The 14,521-nt window shown below is 46.4% G+C and overlaps 1 protein-coding gene across 26 annotated transcripts in view; it reads right to left on the bottom strand.

Annotated features, from left to right (window-relative positions):
• zmp:0000001200 (dedicator of cytokinesis protein 9) overlaps nt 1-14,521 on the bottom strand; it is a 78,754-nt gene that overhangs the window by 47,172 nt on the left and 17,061 nt on the right. For 9 of the 26 annotated variants that reach the window (XM_020054809.3, XM_020054811.2, XM_034286928.1 and 6 more), the window contains exon 1: nt 7,570-7,998. The exons of 4 other annotated variants lie outside the window; for them this stretch is intronic. In XM_020054809.3, coding sequence (XP_019910368.2) covers nt 7,570-7,746 — 177 coding nt within the window. In that variant the 5' untranslated portion in view covers nt 7,747-7,998. Of the gene's footprint in view, nt 1-771; nt 1,070-7,569; nt 8,001-14,521 lie in introns of those variants that run through there. 13 more of the 26 variants (XM_034286926.1, XM_034286933.1, XM_010894911.3 and 10 more) reach the window with 4 other exon arrangements.

Genomic DNA, 14,521 nt, shown 5'->3' with positions numbered 1-14,521 from the left:
TCTAGAGCCATCTCTTCCAGTCCAGCTCTCTACATCTCAGAGTTCCCCCAGTCCTTGGCACCTCTATATGCATGACTGCTGGCCAGAGGAACAATGGGTCTCTGTGATACCTTTGTATTAGATACAGTTGGGATTTCACTTTGGTTAAATTACACTGCTCACGGAATACAGTTCCGGTCATCCAGGAACAACCCAAGGACATATTCAACCTGGCCAGGACTAAAAATCTCCTCTTTTATTATGACTGACTTTTGAGCCAAAGGAGGAAGGACAGGAGTTTTACAAGAGGTATACACTACAGTAATTACCTCTAAAGAATGCCTTGGTTGTGCTTATGCAGCTAGTTTAGCATCAGCATAGTCCAACGTTCCTCTTTACTGGTGCACACAAAGCACTTTGAAATGTGAGCCAGCACCATTGTGCGGGATAATTGATATCTGCTAAAAGGAGACCAGATTTGCAGGCAAGTCATGGAGCTGCGTAGCTGGGCAAGGCCAGCTCAGAGGTTCCAGGCACCTGACCCGCTTGACAACAGCTATGCTAGGTCTGGAGTAAACAAAAACCAATCTAACAAATTCAACAAGGTGAGGATTGATGTGGCTAGTCATATAATTAGGGTGTTATATAGATATGGCTGTAAACCGTACTGCCGTTATATGCTCTGTCCTATGAATGTTTTCAAAGTAAACCCGAAACCAACTCACTTTAGTCAACGTAAAGAGTCACAGAAGAAACCATGGCTCTTAGTAGCCCCGTCATTTAGTGACTTACCACCACCGGTGTCACTGCCTCCACCTCCGCCTCGGCTCCAGCCAAACTCTTGTACTGCTGGGGAGATTCGATCACCAACTCCTTCTTAGGAGTTTTGTTAGCCCTTCCTTGCATTGTCAACAGTTGTGGCCGAAGATCTCCTCACTAGATTCCAAAAAGCAGCAATAGGAAGCCAGCATGTCCAATCGAAAACAGCTTAATGCAGGGTAAAGTAAGAGATGTTCTCCAGAGCCCATATAGCTCTCCCTCGCTCTTTCACTCCCTCTCTCATCTGGCACCAACTCTCCTCTCTCTGACTGCTATGAGCCTCCCAGTCCTGGATTCACACCCAAGCTATGGAGAGACAGCCCCTCCCACATTCAGCTGTGCTGCTTGAATGGGGGAGTGCAGCCTGTATACAGAACCATCTCCCTCTCACTCTCACACATACACACACGCCGAAGTCATCCGACCCCTCACGATCCACCTGCATTTTATTGACAAAGGGCTGAGAACGGCAGACAAAGAACATTCCACCGTTCTCCTAGTCCAACAAGGAGCAGTCCATTCCACAACTCCATACCTTTTGTAAAACAGCTACAAGTAGATCAGCAGAGACAGTAACAGAGAGACAAGTTAGACTGAGACCGTAACAGACAAAAAGACGGGAAGTGTAACACCATCACTGAGGACAAACATCTGGACTCCATTCAGGAAGGGAACACACTTGCTTATCAGCAGATGAGCTGAGCAGACCATGACCCCATGTAAACATCAGTTAAGTTGGAATCGGCTCATCTGAAAACATCTTTAACAAATCCTGACATGCATACACTTCCGCCCTATAAACACCTAGCACTTTCTCTCCTTGTCAGTTGAAACTTTAATTGAAACCGAAGATGCACTCCTTAATCAAAACTCAAGATTGTGACTTCTTAGATGGTAAGCCGACATGGGGGACCACCCTTTAAATCCTGATATACAGGGCGTGGTCATCCACAGAGACAAATGTAGAATGTTTTTGCAGCTGACTGCTTCCTGGTTGTCACAGGGCCTTGCCAGTGCCTCGGACAAGGAGATTAGGCTAGTCTCCTGTCAGTACAGGCCTCTGGTTGTTGATCCATCTGCCGGATTGGCATTCCATGGCTGATATAGCCCTACTAAACCCACCTCGGAGTAGGGTACACTCTCGAGATTCCTTGGTGGGCCACAGCAGGGAGGATGTTATCTTTTCACCTTGGTGTCAGAGCTCAAGCGTAAAAGGAAGGGGGCTAGGGGAGAGGGAAGAGGGCGGGGCGAGGATTACAGCTGTTCCCCTCCCACTGCCCCTACTGGCCCCCATTTAACCCCTGTCCCAGTTCCCCACTAGACTGCTCACATACACGTCCTGAAATACACAGTCTTCCTCCAGCCAGATCCAAAAGCACTGAATCTCCGAGAGAAGGTTTCAAGATGGCAGGTCCCACAACGCAATGAGTTACAAGTCTGTGTCCTGGTGGCAACTGGTGCCAGCCCTCCCTGGGTTTCACAGGGTGCCAGGGAGTCGTAATCTAGACTAAGATCAACCCTGTCTGCAATGTTAGCGCAAGGCTTTCGTATGTCATTCTGCTAACAACCTACTGTATAAAGTCTGGAAAGGCCCAAGTTAAGCCTGTTGAACAGTATGTGAAACATTACCCAATTTGCTAAAGTAATATAAAGCCCATCCCACACTGTTGACAAAGACTGGTGAAGAACAACCTTCCTGTAGCAAACTAGACACTTGAGGCCAAGTACAGTAATTTATGTACTCATGGCTGCTGGGGTTTCGTGATGAATCTCAGAAGATGTTTTGAAACACTTGCTCATTTACTAGGTTGTGCTATGGGCCAAATCCACATGATTTACTGTGTGGTTACTATCGATTGTGACATTTATGAATCAGGATGGGAACAGTTCTGGATTGGTAATGATACATTATGCAGTAAAAGAACCATACTCTCTGGAATGCACATTCAGCCTCGCTCAGCACCCAGTGGATGGAGACCAGCAGAAACCGCATACTGTCTCTACTGTCTTAACATCTATTTACATATAAGGAACCAAATCATATTAACTGTACACAATGTCTTTGATCAGGGAGTTGTGTTTAAAATGTGTTTAAACAGAGACAGGACCTACTGGTTCCACCCCCTGCTCTTATCTGCAGCAGAGGGAGAGATACTAGCAGAGATAACTTCAAAGATGTTTCCTCTCCTCTGCACTGCATCCCTGGGACTGTATCCCCTCACGACTCTCAAGTCAACTACACATCAAGGGGAACATCTTGTGTGAATTTGGGATTTGTTCCAGCTTGCGGGCTGCTGATTTGTTTTAATCTCTGCTAAGTTCAGGAACCGTAGGGGTGGATTTTAAAACAGAGAGCAGTCTCGATCCAGGGTATGTCGTTCCCCTAAGACGCTTCACTACAATAGGCCTATACGCGGAGTTTGTCATAGCATACTGAAGAGGCAGAGTAAACATGGAGCCGTTTGAGTCCATAACATGTAGCTGTGTCTTTAAAATATTAAAGCCAATCGACTGTGTGACGACGCAATAAGCAGGGAACAGACAGAACGCGGCCCAAGTCGTCATTCATCGTTACAGCTTCCTTTATTGTCGTCTAGACTCTGAAGCACCTTCAATAACAACAAAGAGCTGCTTCCTCTGGTTTAGCCCTCTACATCAATCCTGGACTTATCGAGTTTCCTTCTACGTCATCGCTGTATCACCTTGTTATCCATGAAGGGAAAAGGGACATTCACTGGGAAAATGGCATAGATTGAAATTGGTATTGTAGTGTCCATAATAGCAGTGTGTGACTTTTCTTTAGCTCTGTATAACAATTATTTGATTAGCGCATAGTAAAAGTCTAATTTATCAGATGATTTAAGCCCTAATACAAGGGCTGCCAGGTCTCTGACTGGAGTGGTGTTTACCAAGGCCCGGTTCACCAGACACCCACACTCAGCCATCTCATCCCAGACTGGACAGAGAGGGGCTTGACGAAGCGGAATGAGTTACATAACAAAGACTTGATGCAATAGTTGAGGGCTTATTTTCCCAGCAAGAGCCAAGGGAAAACAAAGTGGGTGTAACCCTGGAATGTAACCAAACATCCCATCCTTGTCAGATCAAACCCTTCCCAGCACCAGCACCTGCTGCCTGGAGTGTTTTTACTGTAGGACTCTTGGGAGCTCCCAGGCGTCAGGTGAGACGGACAATTCACACTGACTGCATGGAGATAAGGACATAATAAACTTAGTCAGTCCACACCCACCACTGTCAGTACTGAATATGACGAACCTCAGATTAGACAAAAAAGCTGGGAAATGAAACAATCACAGTAGGGGTGAAAACATGGCCTGCAGCTAGCTCACTTTGTCTGCGGAGATACAGACCACTCCAACATGACAGTGATACATGAATTCTTCACCAAGGCATAATATAATGGAATCCTGGAGGGGGGGGGGGGGGGGGGGGGGGGGTGTGCAGGAGCCTAGCTAAGTGCTGCAAATAAGGTTCTCCTGTCCGGGTCGGAATGTGACAGAGGGCCACAGAAGCGCATCAACGTTATCAGCATGGAAACACCCTCTCCCTATGCAACTATACAATGGTCTGAGACTCCACAAACACTTAAAGACTAGGAAGCAACAACGACAAAAACAAAACAATGCAATTTTTAGCCGGTTAGTTAGCTAGCAAGCAAGCTAGCCAGCAAGCTAGCCATCTCTGTTGTTGTTGTTGTACTGTGAGGCCAGTGTGTGAAAGGTATTAGGGAGTGATCTGATTGTTTGTCTTCTCTCTCTAGAGACCTAACAGCACATTGTTTTCATGTGGATGTTCTGGTTAACGCCCAGCCAAAGTGTTTAATACACACCACCTATGGGGGCTGGGGAAGTTTCCACTAGTAAAACATTTTTTTGTATGAATGACCAGCAGGACAGAGGCTGTGGGAGTTTAAGAAAATCAGACCTGGAAATTATAACTTAATAGTGTTGCAGAGAATAGAAAACAGGTTCAACACCTGCCCCAATGACAATACAACTACACAAGATCAAAGGCACCATCTAAAAAGGAGAACAGCTACATCTACCGCTGTAATTACATTTATCCAGAGTATCAACATGGCTTATTTCAAAGCAATGCTGTGCAGACATTTCTGTTGGTAGAGTGCACCGCCATCCCACTACAACTACTAATACTTCAAACAGTTTAGTCATTTGCCTTTTTCAACCATACATTTTTTGTCTGTTTTTCATGAATTCACTCCACCCAAGAGAAGTTTCCCCTCGCCCTTTTTCGCCTGCCTCAAAACAACATTCTGTTGATTGCTCCAGCGGGAAAACGTGGCCACAAAAAGCTCCCGGACTTTTAGAAAAGGACGGAAGCTGTGCACTTGTCAATAATATGGTAGGAATGTAAACATTGTAATGCTGTACAACGTAGCTTACTCCGACTTACAAAGACAAAATGATTAAATAGTTAGAAAGCAGAACTCTAAGAGTGTTGACTTTTCCCCCTCCCTAAAGCCGTCCGCCCACCCCAAGAAGAGCGTTAGATGAATGTTTCCAAGAGGAAGGGAAAGGGTTTGCACTACTGTAATCAGTGTGACCAAAGTAAAAAGTCTCTAAAACAAAGACACCCCTCCAGCTGATGCTTGGCATTGTGCATGGCATGTTAATGTGAGGCTTGCATACAGCCGCTCGGCCATGGAAACCCATTTGGTGAAGCACCCAACGCACAGTTATTGCGCTGATGTTGCTTCCGGAGGCAGTTTGGAACTATGTGGTGATGCAAACAAACTACGCGCTTCAACACTCAGTGGCCCCCCTGTGAGTTTGCATGGTCTACCTCTTCGTGGTTGGGCTGTTGTTGCTCCTAGACGCTTCCAATTCACAGTTATAACATTTACAGTTGATCGGGGCATATCTAGTAGGGCAGAGGTTTCACAAACAGATAAATAGAGCATTATCCTGCTGAAGTATCCATGAGACATGAGGGTCAATTATAGCCATGGGATGCGGGTGGTGAGAAACAATGTTTAGATATGCTGAAGTGTTCAAACTGGTTTCAAGAATCCAAACGTGTGCTAGGATCCCCAAACCAAAACGCCCCCACAATCAGCCTGCGCTCCATTAACACCAGGCAGGATGGGTCCACAGAATCATGAGGCTTATGCCAAATCCTAATCCAACTGTCTATCCACTGGTTTCCCTCGTTTTGAGCAGAAAGGAGTGGAACCTGGTGAGGTGGTCTGCTTCAATGAGCCTTCTGTGACTTGGACTGATGACTGCCCTGAGATGCCATTCTAAACACTATGAACGTAGGGTTAGAGATATTACTGCAAGCGTTTGTTGTCCACCTGTAAGCTTGCACGATCCCTGACATTGATCAACCACCCTAATTGCCTATTCTCACGTGTAACCAGTGCTCGACTTGGGCCGGAACGTTCCGGAATGGCATTCTGGTACTTCTAATTTTGGGCAACTCCAGTTCCTTTTTATGGCAAAAGAGCTGCCTGGGACGTCTGGGATAGGCCACTTTAATGGAACAAGCCTTATTAACAAATACATTTTGACGAACTTTGTCTAACGTGTGATTTTTCAGTTCCTGCACTTATTTTAAGTCAAGCGCCGCCTGTAAGTAAACAGTTACTATGAGCACCCTTTCCTGTCTGCCTTCTTGGTATAGCACGCCACGTGACTGTCTGCAGGAGCCAACCATTTCGGTGACCGATGGGAGGGGTGGGGAGTGGTGTCTGATAATCTGGCCGCTGAGTGTGTGCACCTCCCATGCCTCTCCTGTGCCCTCTAGTATGAAGCGCCCCCCCCCCCCCCGTCAATCCATTCACTTAACCCAATGAGTGTCCCATTCAGCCAGGAGTAGAGCCATCAGCATCCATCAGACAGTTAGGCTACATCCCAAATGGAACCTGGCTGTCTACCTAGTGCACTACTTCAGACCAGGGCCCAGAGGGCAGGGCGTTACAAAGGGAACAGGGTGTAATTCTGGATGTATCCTTAGAGAGCCCAGAGACAAAGGTCTGGACTGGTACGGGTAGAAAAGAGGACAATCCAGCCAGCCAGGAGACGGAGGTTTGATTGATTTCTCCCAGACAGAGACCACTGTCTCCATTTCTGCACAGGGGTTAACACATGGAAGTGTGTAGCACAAATATTCCTATTTCACATTATGGGGCATCAACAAAAAAGGAAGTTCTAAAATCTGTTAAATTCTGCAGCTTAAAGCAACGTGACAGAAAATGGAAGAAATCGATACATCTATTAAAAAACGAATATTATTTTAAATACATAGGGGCTAAATCTCCAATGGAATCATAAGAGATTGTATTTTTACAATGAGGTTACTTTTCTACAGACCAGGGGCTGATAGGAGTAGGACATATTGTTTATTTATGTTTTCAACACGATATGCTTGGACCATCTTTAATCAATGTCCAGTCACATTTTGTTTCCATGGAAGTGGATGTTGTATTAAGGAAAACCTTCACCAGTTACAGGAACACAGTTGAGTGGATTTAAGGGCTGAGATCCTGTCTCTGGACACTGCTTTGATTACATCTTTGATTAAAAGGAAGTCCTGGCAGCTGTTCTTCGTAAGGGAGAACAGCACAGGGAAGTTCATATTGTCTAGCAGAGATAGGTGAAGAGATACAGTACTAGCTAAAGTCCAGCAGGCACAATCACACAGTGTTTTTTGTTTTTTTTAACGTGTCACATGTAGACACAAGCATGTTTGGGTGCACACACACACACACACACACACAAAAGCACAGACCTTCATCAACCTCTGCGTAGGCCATGGGACTCTGGACTCCCTCCGGCTGCATGCTGCTTGTTCAGCCTCAGTCTGGCCAATGGGCTCGGCAGCACCAGCCTTGCAGATGTACCCGCAATTCCTCTCTAAGACGGTACGCAGTCCGTCAAAAACGACCACACTGGTGGTGCACCCCATTGCACCGAGTCCTGACAGGCATCACGCACTAGCCTCCTCAGAGCTGGACAGTGACCTGGTTCCCGAGACGCAGCCCCACTCCGGCTCAGTCCATCCTGAAACCCAGCCACACACGGCTCCACAACTTCCCCTAGTGCAGCTTCCCCCCCAGGGGGGCGAGGCTTTCGCCTGGGCACAGACACGGAGAGAGCCTGGGGAGACCGGACGGAGAGTTTATCCAGCTAGGGAACGGCGTGTCAGTCAGAGCCACAGCGGAGCAGATCTGTGCCAGCCGCCTGTGTTTGTAGGAGTGCCTCAGTCAGCAGGAGGGGAGGATGGGGGATGCTGGGAGGCTTTCTGCAGCTTCAGCCAATGCTGAGCCTCCGTACGAACGGCACGGCTGCCGATGCTGTGTCTCTCTCTCTCTCTTTTTTTCCCTGCCTTTCCATTTCTGCGAAGCTTGAAGTGTTTTTCCTGTGGTAAGTCAGACTACACATCTGTGAATGAAAGACGTTTCTTTGGCTTCATTCCCATAAAGGAATGCATTCAGAAATAAGCAGGCATAACCACACCCCAAGTTCAATAAAGTATGTGTGCTCTTGTACTGTGAGTGGAGGGAAGGGGATGATGACCAACATAAAACGACTGGACTATGGAGTAAATGAAGTGAACTAACTCAGCTTAGTATCCATCTAGACGGAGAATGTTGCCAGTCAGGCAAAGAGCAATATGGTTGAGTGGTTATTTAGTTCAAATGGGAAAACAGAGAACATCAAGTTAATTTAAAAAAATTACACAGCATTTGTATTATTACAGGAACCTTAAAAAAAACTCAATATCAACGTAACTCTTGGCCAGACATTTTCTAACAAGCATTAAGTACATTTGTGACAAACCTGGTTTGACATATTCCAATTAATAAGTGTGAGCCCAAAGAATATCAGAGTTGACCTGACTGACCAAACTTGAGACAAAATGTTTTCCATTATAACCTGTAGAATATAATAAGGTGGAAAAGCCAACATCCAGTATAGCAGGGACCAGTGCTTTTACTCCAAGCCCCTACTTTGAGTAAAAGCACTACGAAACACACCAAGGACATGGACAGATTTATGCTGAGACATCACGCAGAGGGTAAACGATAAATAAAAGATTATCCTCTAGCGGGAACCCGGAGAGCCAAGGGCAAAGGAATATTAGGAGTAGGACAGCAACACCTGATTTGGCCAAGAACAACCATGTTTCATCCAGATACAACAACTCAGCCTAAGGCCTGGAAAACCATATCCACAAAACCATGTTGTTGAAAGGTCAACCAGATCAGGTAAAACGATCATAAAACACAATGAAAATCTATAAGAGGGACAGGCTTCTATAAGAGGGACAAAGAAACTACATGAATACCTCCCAGGTTTAAATCAGGGCTGATTTTATGGTACCCCTGCATTGGAGCCAGTCTGTCATGTCCAGCTTATATGGTATTGACACAGTGGCATTCCTCATGTCCTAGTCAGAGTTATATGGTATTGACAGTGCCACTCATCATGCCCTGAGTGGGGAAAGGGAAGACAGAGACAGACAGGGAAACAGGACACGGTCCTTTTCTGTTTCGTTCCCCCTTTCCTGTCGTCTTAAGGAATCCCCTGGTTCCTGCTGCAGTGATGGGTCCCACACTCACCACACAGATCCACCGATATCTGCAGAACAGAGGCTGGCGCAGAATCCTCCAGGTCGCCCGGGGTCAGAGTGTAGCATGCACAAATGGGCTACGAACGAGAAACAGCCTATCACCAGACAACGTAGGGATTTAAAAAAAAAGGGCCAATAACATTGATCAGCATCTGAAGTGCTTTCTCTGGGCATGGCCGTTGAAGTGTGTCTGAACTCCCTCTGCGTGTGTATGTGTTTGTTAATATTTCAGCAGCACTTGACACACTGAACTACATTGGATTGGGGGGGGGGGGGGGGGGGGAGATGAGCTGTGGAGGAGCACAGCTGAGCCTGGGGATTGTGGGATTCACAGGGAGACATCAGGAACAACAAATAGAAGGAGAACACTTCAAGTGTACTCCTTGATTGGTTAGAAATTCATCACTTCATTTCAGCGTCATGGTTTCAACACACCCTCCACCCTCCGTGGCCTGCAGCCTAAAGCAGGACAGACTATTAGAACCCGGAGAGACAGCTTTTAGGCTTAACATATAGAGCAGCAAGTAATCTTCCCTAAAATTGCCAAGTCAGAAAGCTCACATTGGGGATCGAGCTGAGCAGCTCTCAGAGTAGACAGAGAGGAACAAAAGCTTTCAGTCTCCTGCACGAACGTGCTACTGTAAGAGCAGTTTAACCCATTGCCTATGTGAGGTGCGCGGGAAATGGATCAGTACCATGGCTTCTGTTAAAGGAATGTCATAGGGTCTTCACTTCATTGTAGAAGGCTCGTCACGCACACTCTAGTCATTCAGCACATCAACCAAAACAGAATAATGTCCCTAAGTGACACTACATCAAAGTTTTTGTAGTACACATCACAAAAAGGTTCTACCTTTTAAAAAAAGACAACACTGTCACATTGAACGATTCATTATTGAGTGAGCACTAATACAAATAACTGCTAGATTATCTGGCTGATGTCCCCAGAGGGCATTGTTGGAAGTGCCACAGCTGGTTGGGATGAATCTATAGCCTTAAGGATGCATTCATTTGACTTGTTGTCGTGCCCCCTGGGCATGTCTGGAACAATACCCCACTCACTGACTGAGGGCCGTTAAGAATTCTGACTAATATTTGACTAACATTTCAAATAAACACTGACTAATATTTCTTCATCTTAAAATTCATGATGACAGCATGAGTTAGTATTTGTTTTTCATGCCATAGCCTGTATCAACATTCTTTATGGTTGTGTGACCCTATATGGTTGTGTCATCCTCCTCCACCATAACCAACCAATCACACTCCTCTACCATCACCAACAACCAATCATCCTCCTCCACCATAACCAACCATCCTCCTCCACCATCACCACCAACCAATCATCCTCCTCTACCATCACCACCAACCAATCATTCTCCTCCACCATAACCAACCATCCCCCTCCACCATCAACACCAACCAATCATCCTCCTCCACCACCACTAACCAATCACCCCCCTCCACCATCACCAACCAATCCTTCGCCACCATTGTCACCCCCAACCAGTTTTCCTCCACCAACCAATCACACCAAACAGTGGAGAAACCAGTGTGTGTGTGTGTGTGTGTGTTTGTGTGTGTGTGTGTGTGTGTGTGTGTGTATGTGTTTAGAAGGGTAGAGTGCTGTGCTCTTCATTTCTGTATTGTGCTAATGATGAATAATTCAGGTCAGGCTGGGTGCTGCTGACAGCTGAGTCAGAGATCTGCTGTGCCTCCATTCTAGCCCAGGTCACTCCTCCTCAGCAGGCCACAGGACCATCAGCATGTGTCTTCTGGACAACAAACAAACCACATGTCCCGGAAGTGGATGAGAAACTCAGTGGCCCACAAAACCAGCTGGGACCGGCCAGCAGAACCACCTCCTCCACCAGCCTCAGCAGGACCAAGAGATAATACGTGGTCTGTAGGGAGGCCCTGTTCGATTCAATTATACCATCTTTTGTACAGCAGTAGCTGAGAACTCCCTGCAGAGCAGTGACAGAACCATAACAGACCAGGACTGTTTGAGTTAGCTAAGGGAAATCAGAGTAAAAGCTTCAGAGGACTGAAGTGCAATATGATTGGGGGATTTAATCAGCTTAATGCATGCAGAACAATGTGGTGGAGTGTGTGGAATGTCGGAGTGTGAACACTGTACGTGGAAGCTCCAGCCGACCCACACTATCTACACCCAGCCGCCTGGTGGCTCCCAGATAAGCACCGACCGACTGTCTGTGGGCCGTCTGTCAGTCTGTGATTGTGCTGCACTGATGTAGACACTTGGATTACCGCTGTTGCTGCCAGCTCTCCTCGCAAGCCTGTCTGCTCGTCCTCTTTGGGTCAAAGCCCGACGCAGTTTAATAAACCCCCCCCCCCCCCCGCAGCCTGATACATTTTCCTAAGTTGTTTCACAAACCCAAGAAGATTGAATCACAAAATATTAATATAACAACCGTTGGATTCCTTGACTTCGATTTCACTGATCAATGTGAGAAGGATCAGCAACACATCATCAGTTCTTCCATCCCTGTATTGAATAAGTCATGTGACCCACGGCTGCAGGACAGGGGGCGGGGGGTATAAGGCATCGTGGCACTGCTCTGCACTTGCCACTCAGATGAAAACCTATCTGTCGTGTCCCAAACGGAATCTTATTGCTCCACTGCTGTTTGGGACACGCCATTGGTTGTCATCAGTGATTTCACTGACGTAGCGGTAACGAGAACAGGTGTGGTTAGTTCGGGTCAGAAAAGTAAAGCCTCTTTCACTTTTGAAACCTTGCCCCTAAAGGGTGGCAGGTAGCCTAACTGTTAGAGCACTCTGAACTGTAAACGGAATGCTAGATCGAATCCCGGATAGAACATGTTTCAAAATCTGTTGTTTTGTCCATGACAGTTAACCCTTACCGCTCACCCTGGCAGCTCCCCGCACCTTACCATTTCAGAGAGGTTGGGTTAAATACAGAAGCCCCATGGACCGGCAGTCTAAAAAGACAATGTTCTTGTAGGGTCCATTAGGGCCTTTTCATATTAAAAAAACCTTTGAAAACCTTTTGGAGTAGATATAAGGGAGGTAAGTTTTTCATATGGTTCTTTGAATAACAAGTATAACTAGTTCTTAACAATACCATTTGACAGTTTCCCTAAAGAACTTATACAAAGCAAAGGATACTCCAAAAACCCTTTTAGAGAGTGGTGTTCAAACTAACCAATATCCCCTTTCCCTTCCCAAAAGGACAGTAAACTGTTTGGCAAAATCACCGAATTGGTGGTTAAAGACAATCACGTGTACATGAGTCTACACCACTGGTTTAAATGACACTCAGCTGTTAGGGTAATGGAATATCTGTAATGTGTAACTAAGTTTACACCGTTATCACTATGCATGCATGATTATGATTGCTATGCTCTTTTACTCGGCTCAATCGATAACGCCCCAGCTATAAACCTTAACACTTCAGACTTTAGGTCAGGCTGTAGAAGGAACACAGTACCTGACATCTGGTTCCTGAAGCCTGAGGCAGTGGACCCTAACAGTATCCCCTCCTCCTGACGCGTCACATGATAGCAGGGCAATGTCAAACTGAGAGAAGGACGGGTGGGGTCTAATTAAAAACATCAAAAGCAGCACATGTGGATGGAGGGGTCAGCAGGAGTCGTCCCCCCCGTAGTGGAGAAATGGAACATCCCATTGTGTACACTACAGTACACAGCCCCATCAAGGCTTTGGATCAGAGGATTGTAAAGGGGGAGACATGAGGAGTTGGCATCTCATCTGAGGAGTGTCCAACTCAGAGGTCAGCTAAACAGCTGGCAGTGTTTCCGTACCCTGGGTTGGCTAGAAGCCCTGCAGGGGGGAGTGAGTGTGTGCGTGAGCATGTAATGGGTTGGGGGGGGACGTTGACAATCCATAGAAGTGGACGACGGTGACATCAGCGGTAGGTCAGAAAACAAAGCGTCTCTCTCAGCTGGTTCTCTCTGGGGGACAAGCAGAGGGAAGTGGCTGTTTCCTCTGATGTCTAAATCGTGTCACAACAAAGCCCCTCACTTTGCCCTCTGTCCTTCAGACCGACTTAAACCACCCGAACCAAACCCAACGTCTGTCAATCCAATGTTACCCCCCAGGAGAGTGCCCAACTGTCTGCTTGCCAGGTAAAAGGGCATCTAAAGTGGAACAGACATGTTTGCCTAGACAGACAGTTACAGGAAACAGTGAAGGCCAGAGAGATGGATTCTAGTTATCTACATGGACAGGCACATGGGACAGAGATGAAATTACAGTCCCTAAATATATACTGCTGAAGACCCCACACAGCCATCGCCACAACACTCTGTAAATACTACAGTGTCCTGTCTACCTGACATACTGTAAGCCCAGGTCAAGCTCACCTCTCTCATGGTCGTACAGTGGGGCAAAAAAGTATTTAGTCAGCCACCAAGTTCTCCCACTTAAAAAGATGAGAGAGGCCTGTAATTTCATCATAGGTACAATTCAACTGTGAGAGACAAATCCAGAAAATCACATTGTAGGATAATTTATGAATTTATTGGTACATTCTCTCAATACTTTGTTATATACCCTTTGTTGGCAATGACAGAGGTCCAACGTAAGTCTTCATAAGGTTTTCACACACTGTTGCTGGTATTTTGTCCCATTCCTCCACGCAGATCTCCTCTAAAGCAGTGATGTTTTGGGGCTGTCGCTGGGCAACACAGACTTTCAACTCCCTCCAAAGATTTTCTATGGGGTTGAGATCTGGTGACTGGCTAGACCACTCCAGGACCTTGAAATGCTTCTTACGAAGCCACTCCTTCGTTGCCCGGGCGGTGTGTTTGGGATCATTGTCATGCTGAAAGACCCAGCCACGTTTCATCTTCAATGCCCTCGCTGATATAAGGTTTTCACTCAAAATCTCACGATACATGGCCCCATTCATTCTTTCCTTTACACAGATCAGTCGCCCTGGTCCCTTTGCAGAAAAACAGCCCCAAAGCATGATGTTTCCACCCCCATGCTTCACAGTAGGTATGGTGTTCTTTGGATGCAACACAGCATTCTTTCTCCTCCAAACACGTTGAGTTGAGTTTATACCTAAAAGTTCTATTTTGGTTTCATCTGACCATGA

This window comes from Esox lucius, chromosome 16, assembly GCF_011004845.1.
Source record: "Esox lucius isolate fEsoLuc1 chromosome 16, fEsoLuc1.pri, whole genome shotgun sequence".
In the NCBI taxonomy this organism is placed as follows: Eukaryota; Metazoa; Chordata; class Actinopteri; order Esociformes; family Esocidae; genus Esox; species Esox lucius.
The sequence above is the reverse complement of the archived record's forward strand: the minus strand, read 5'-3'. Positions and strand labels throughout refer to the sequence as shown.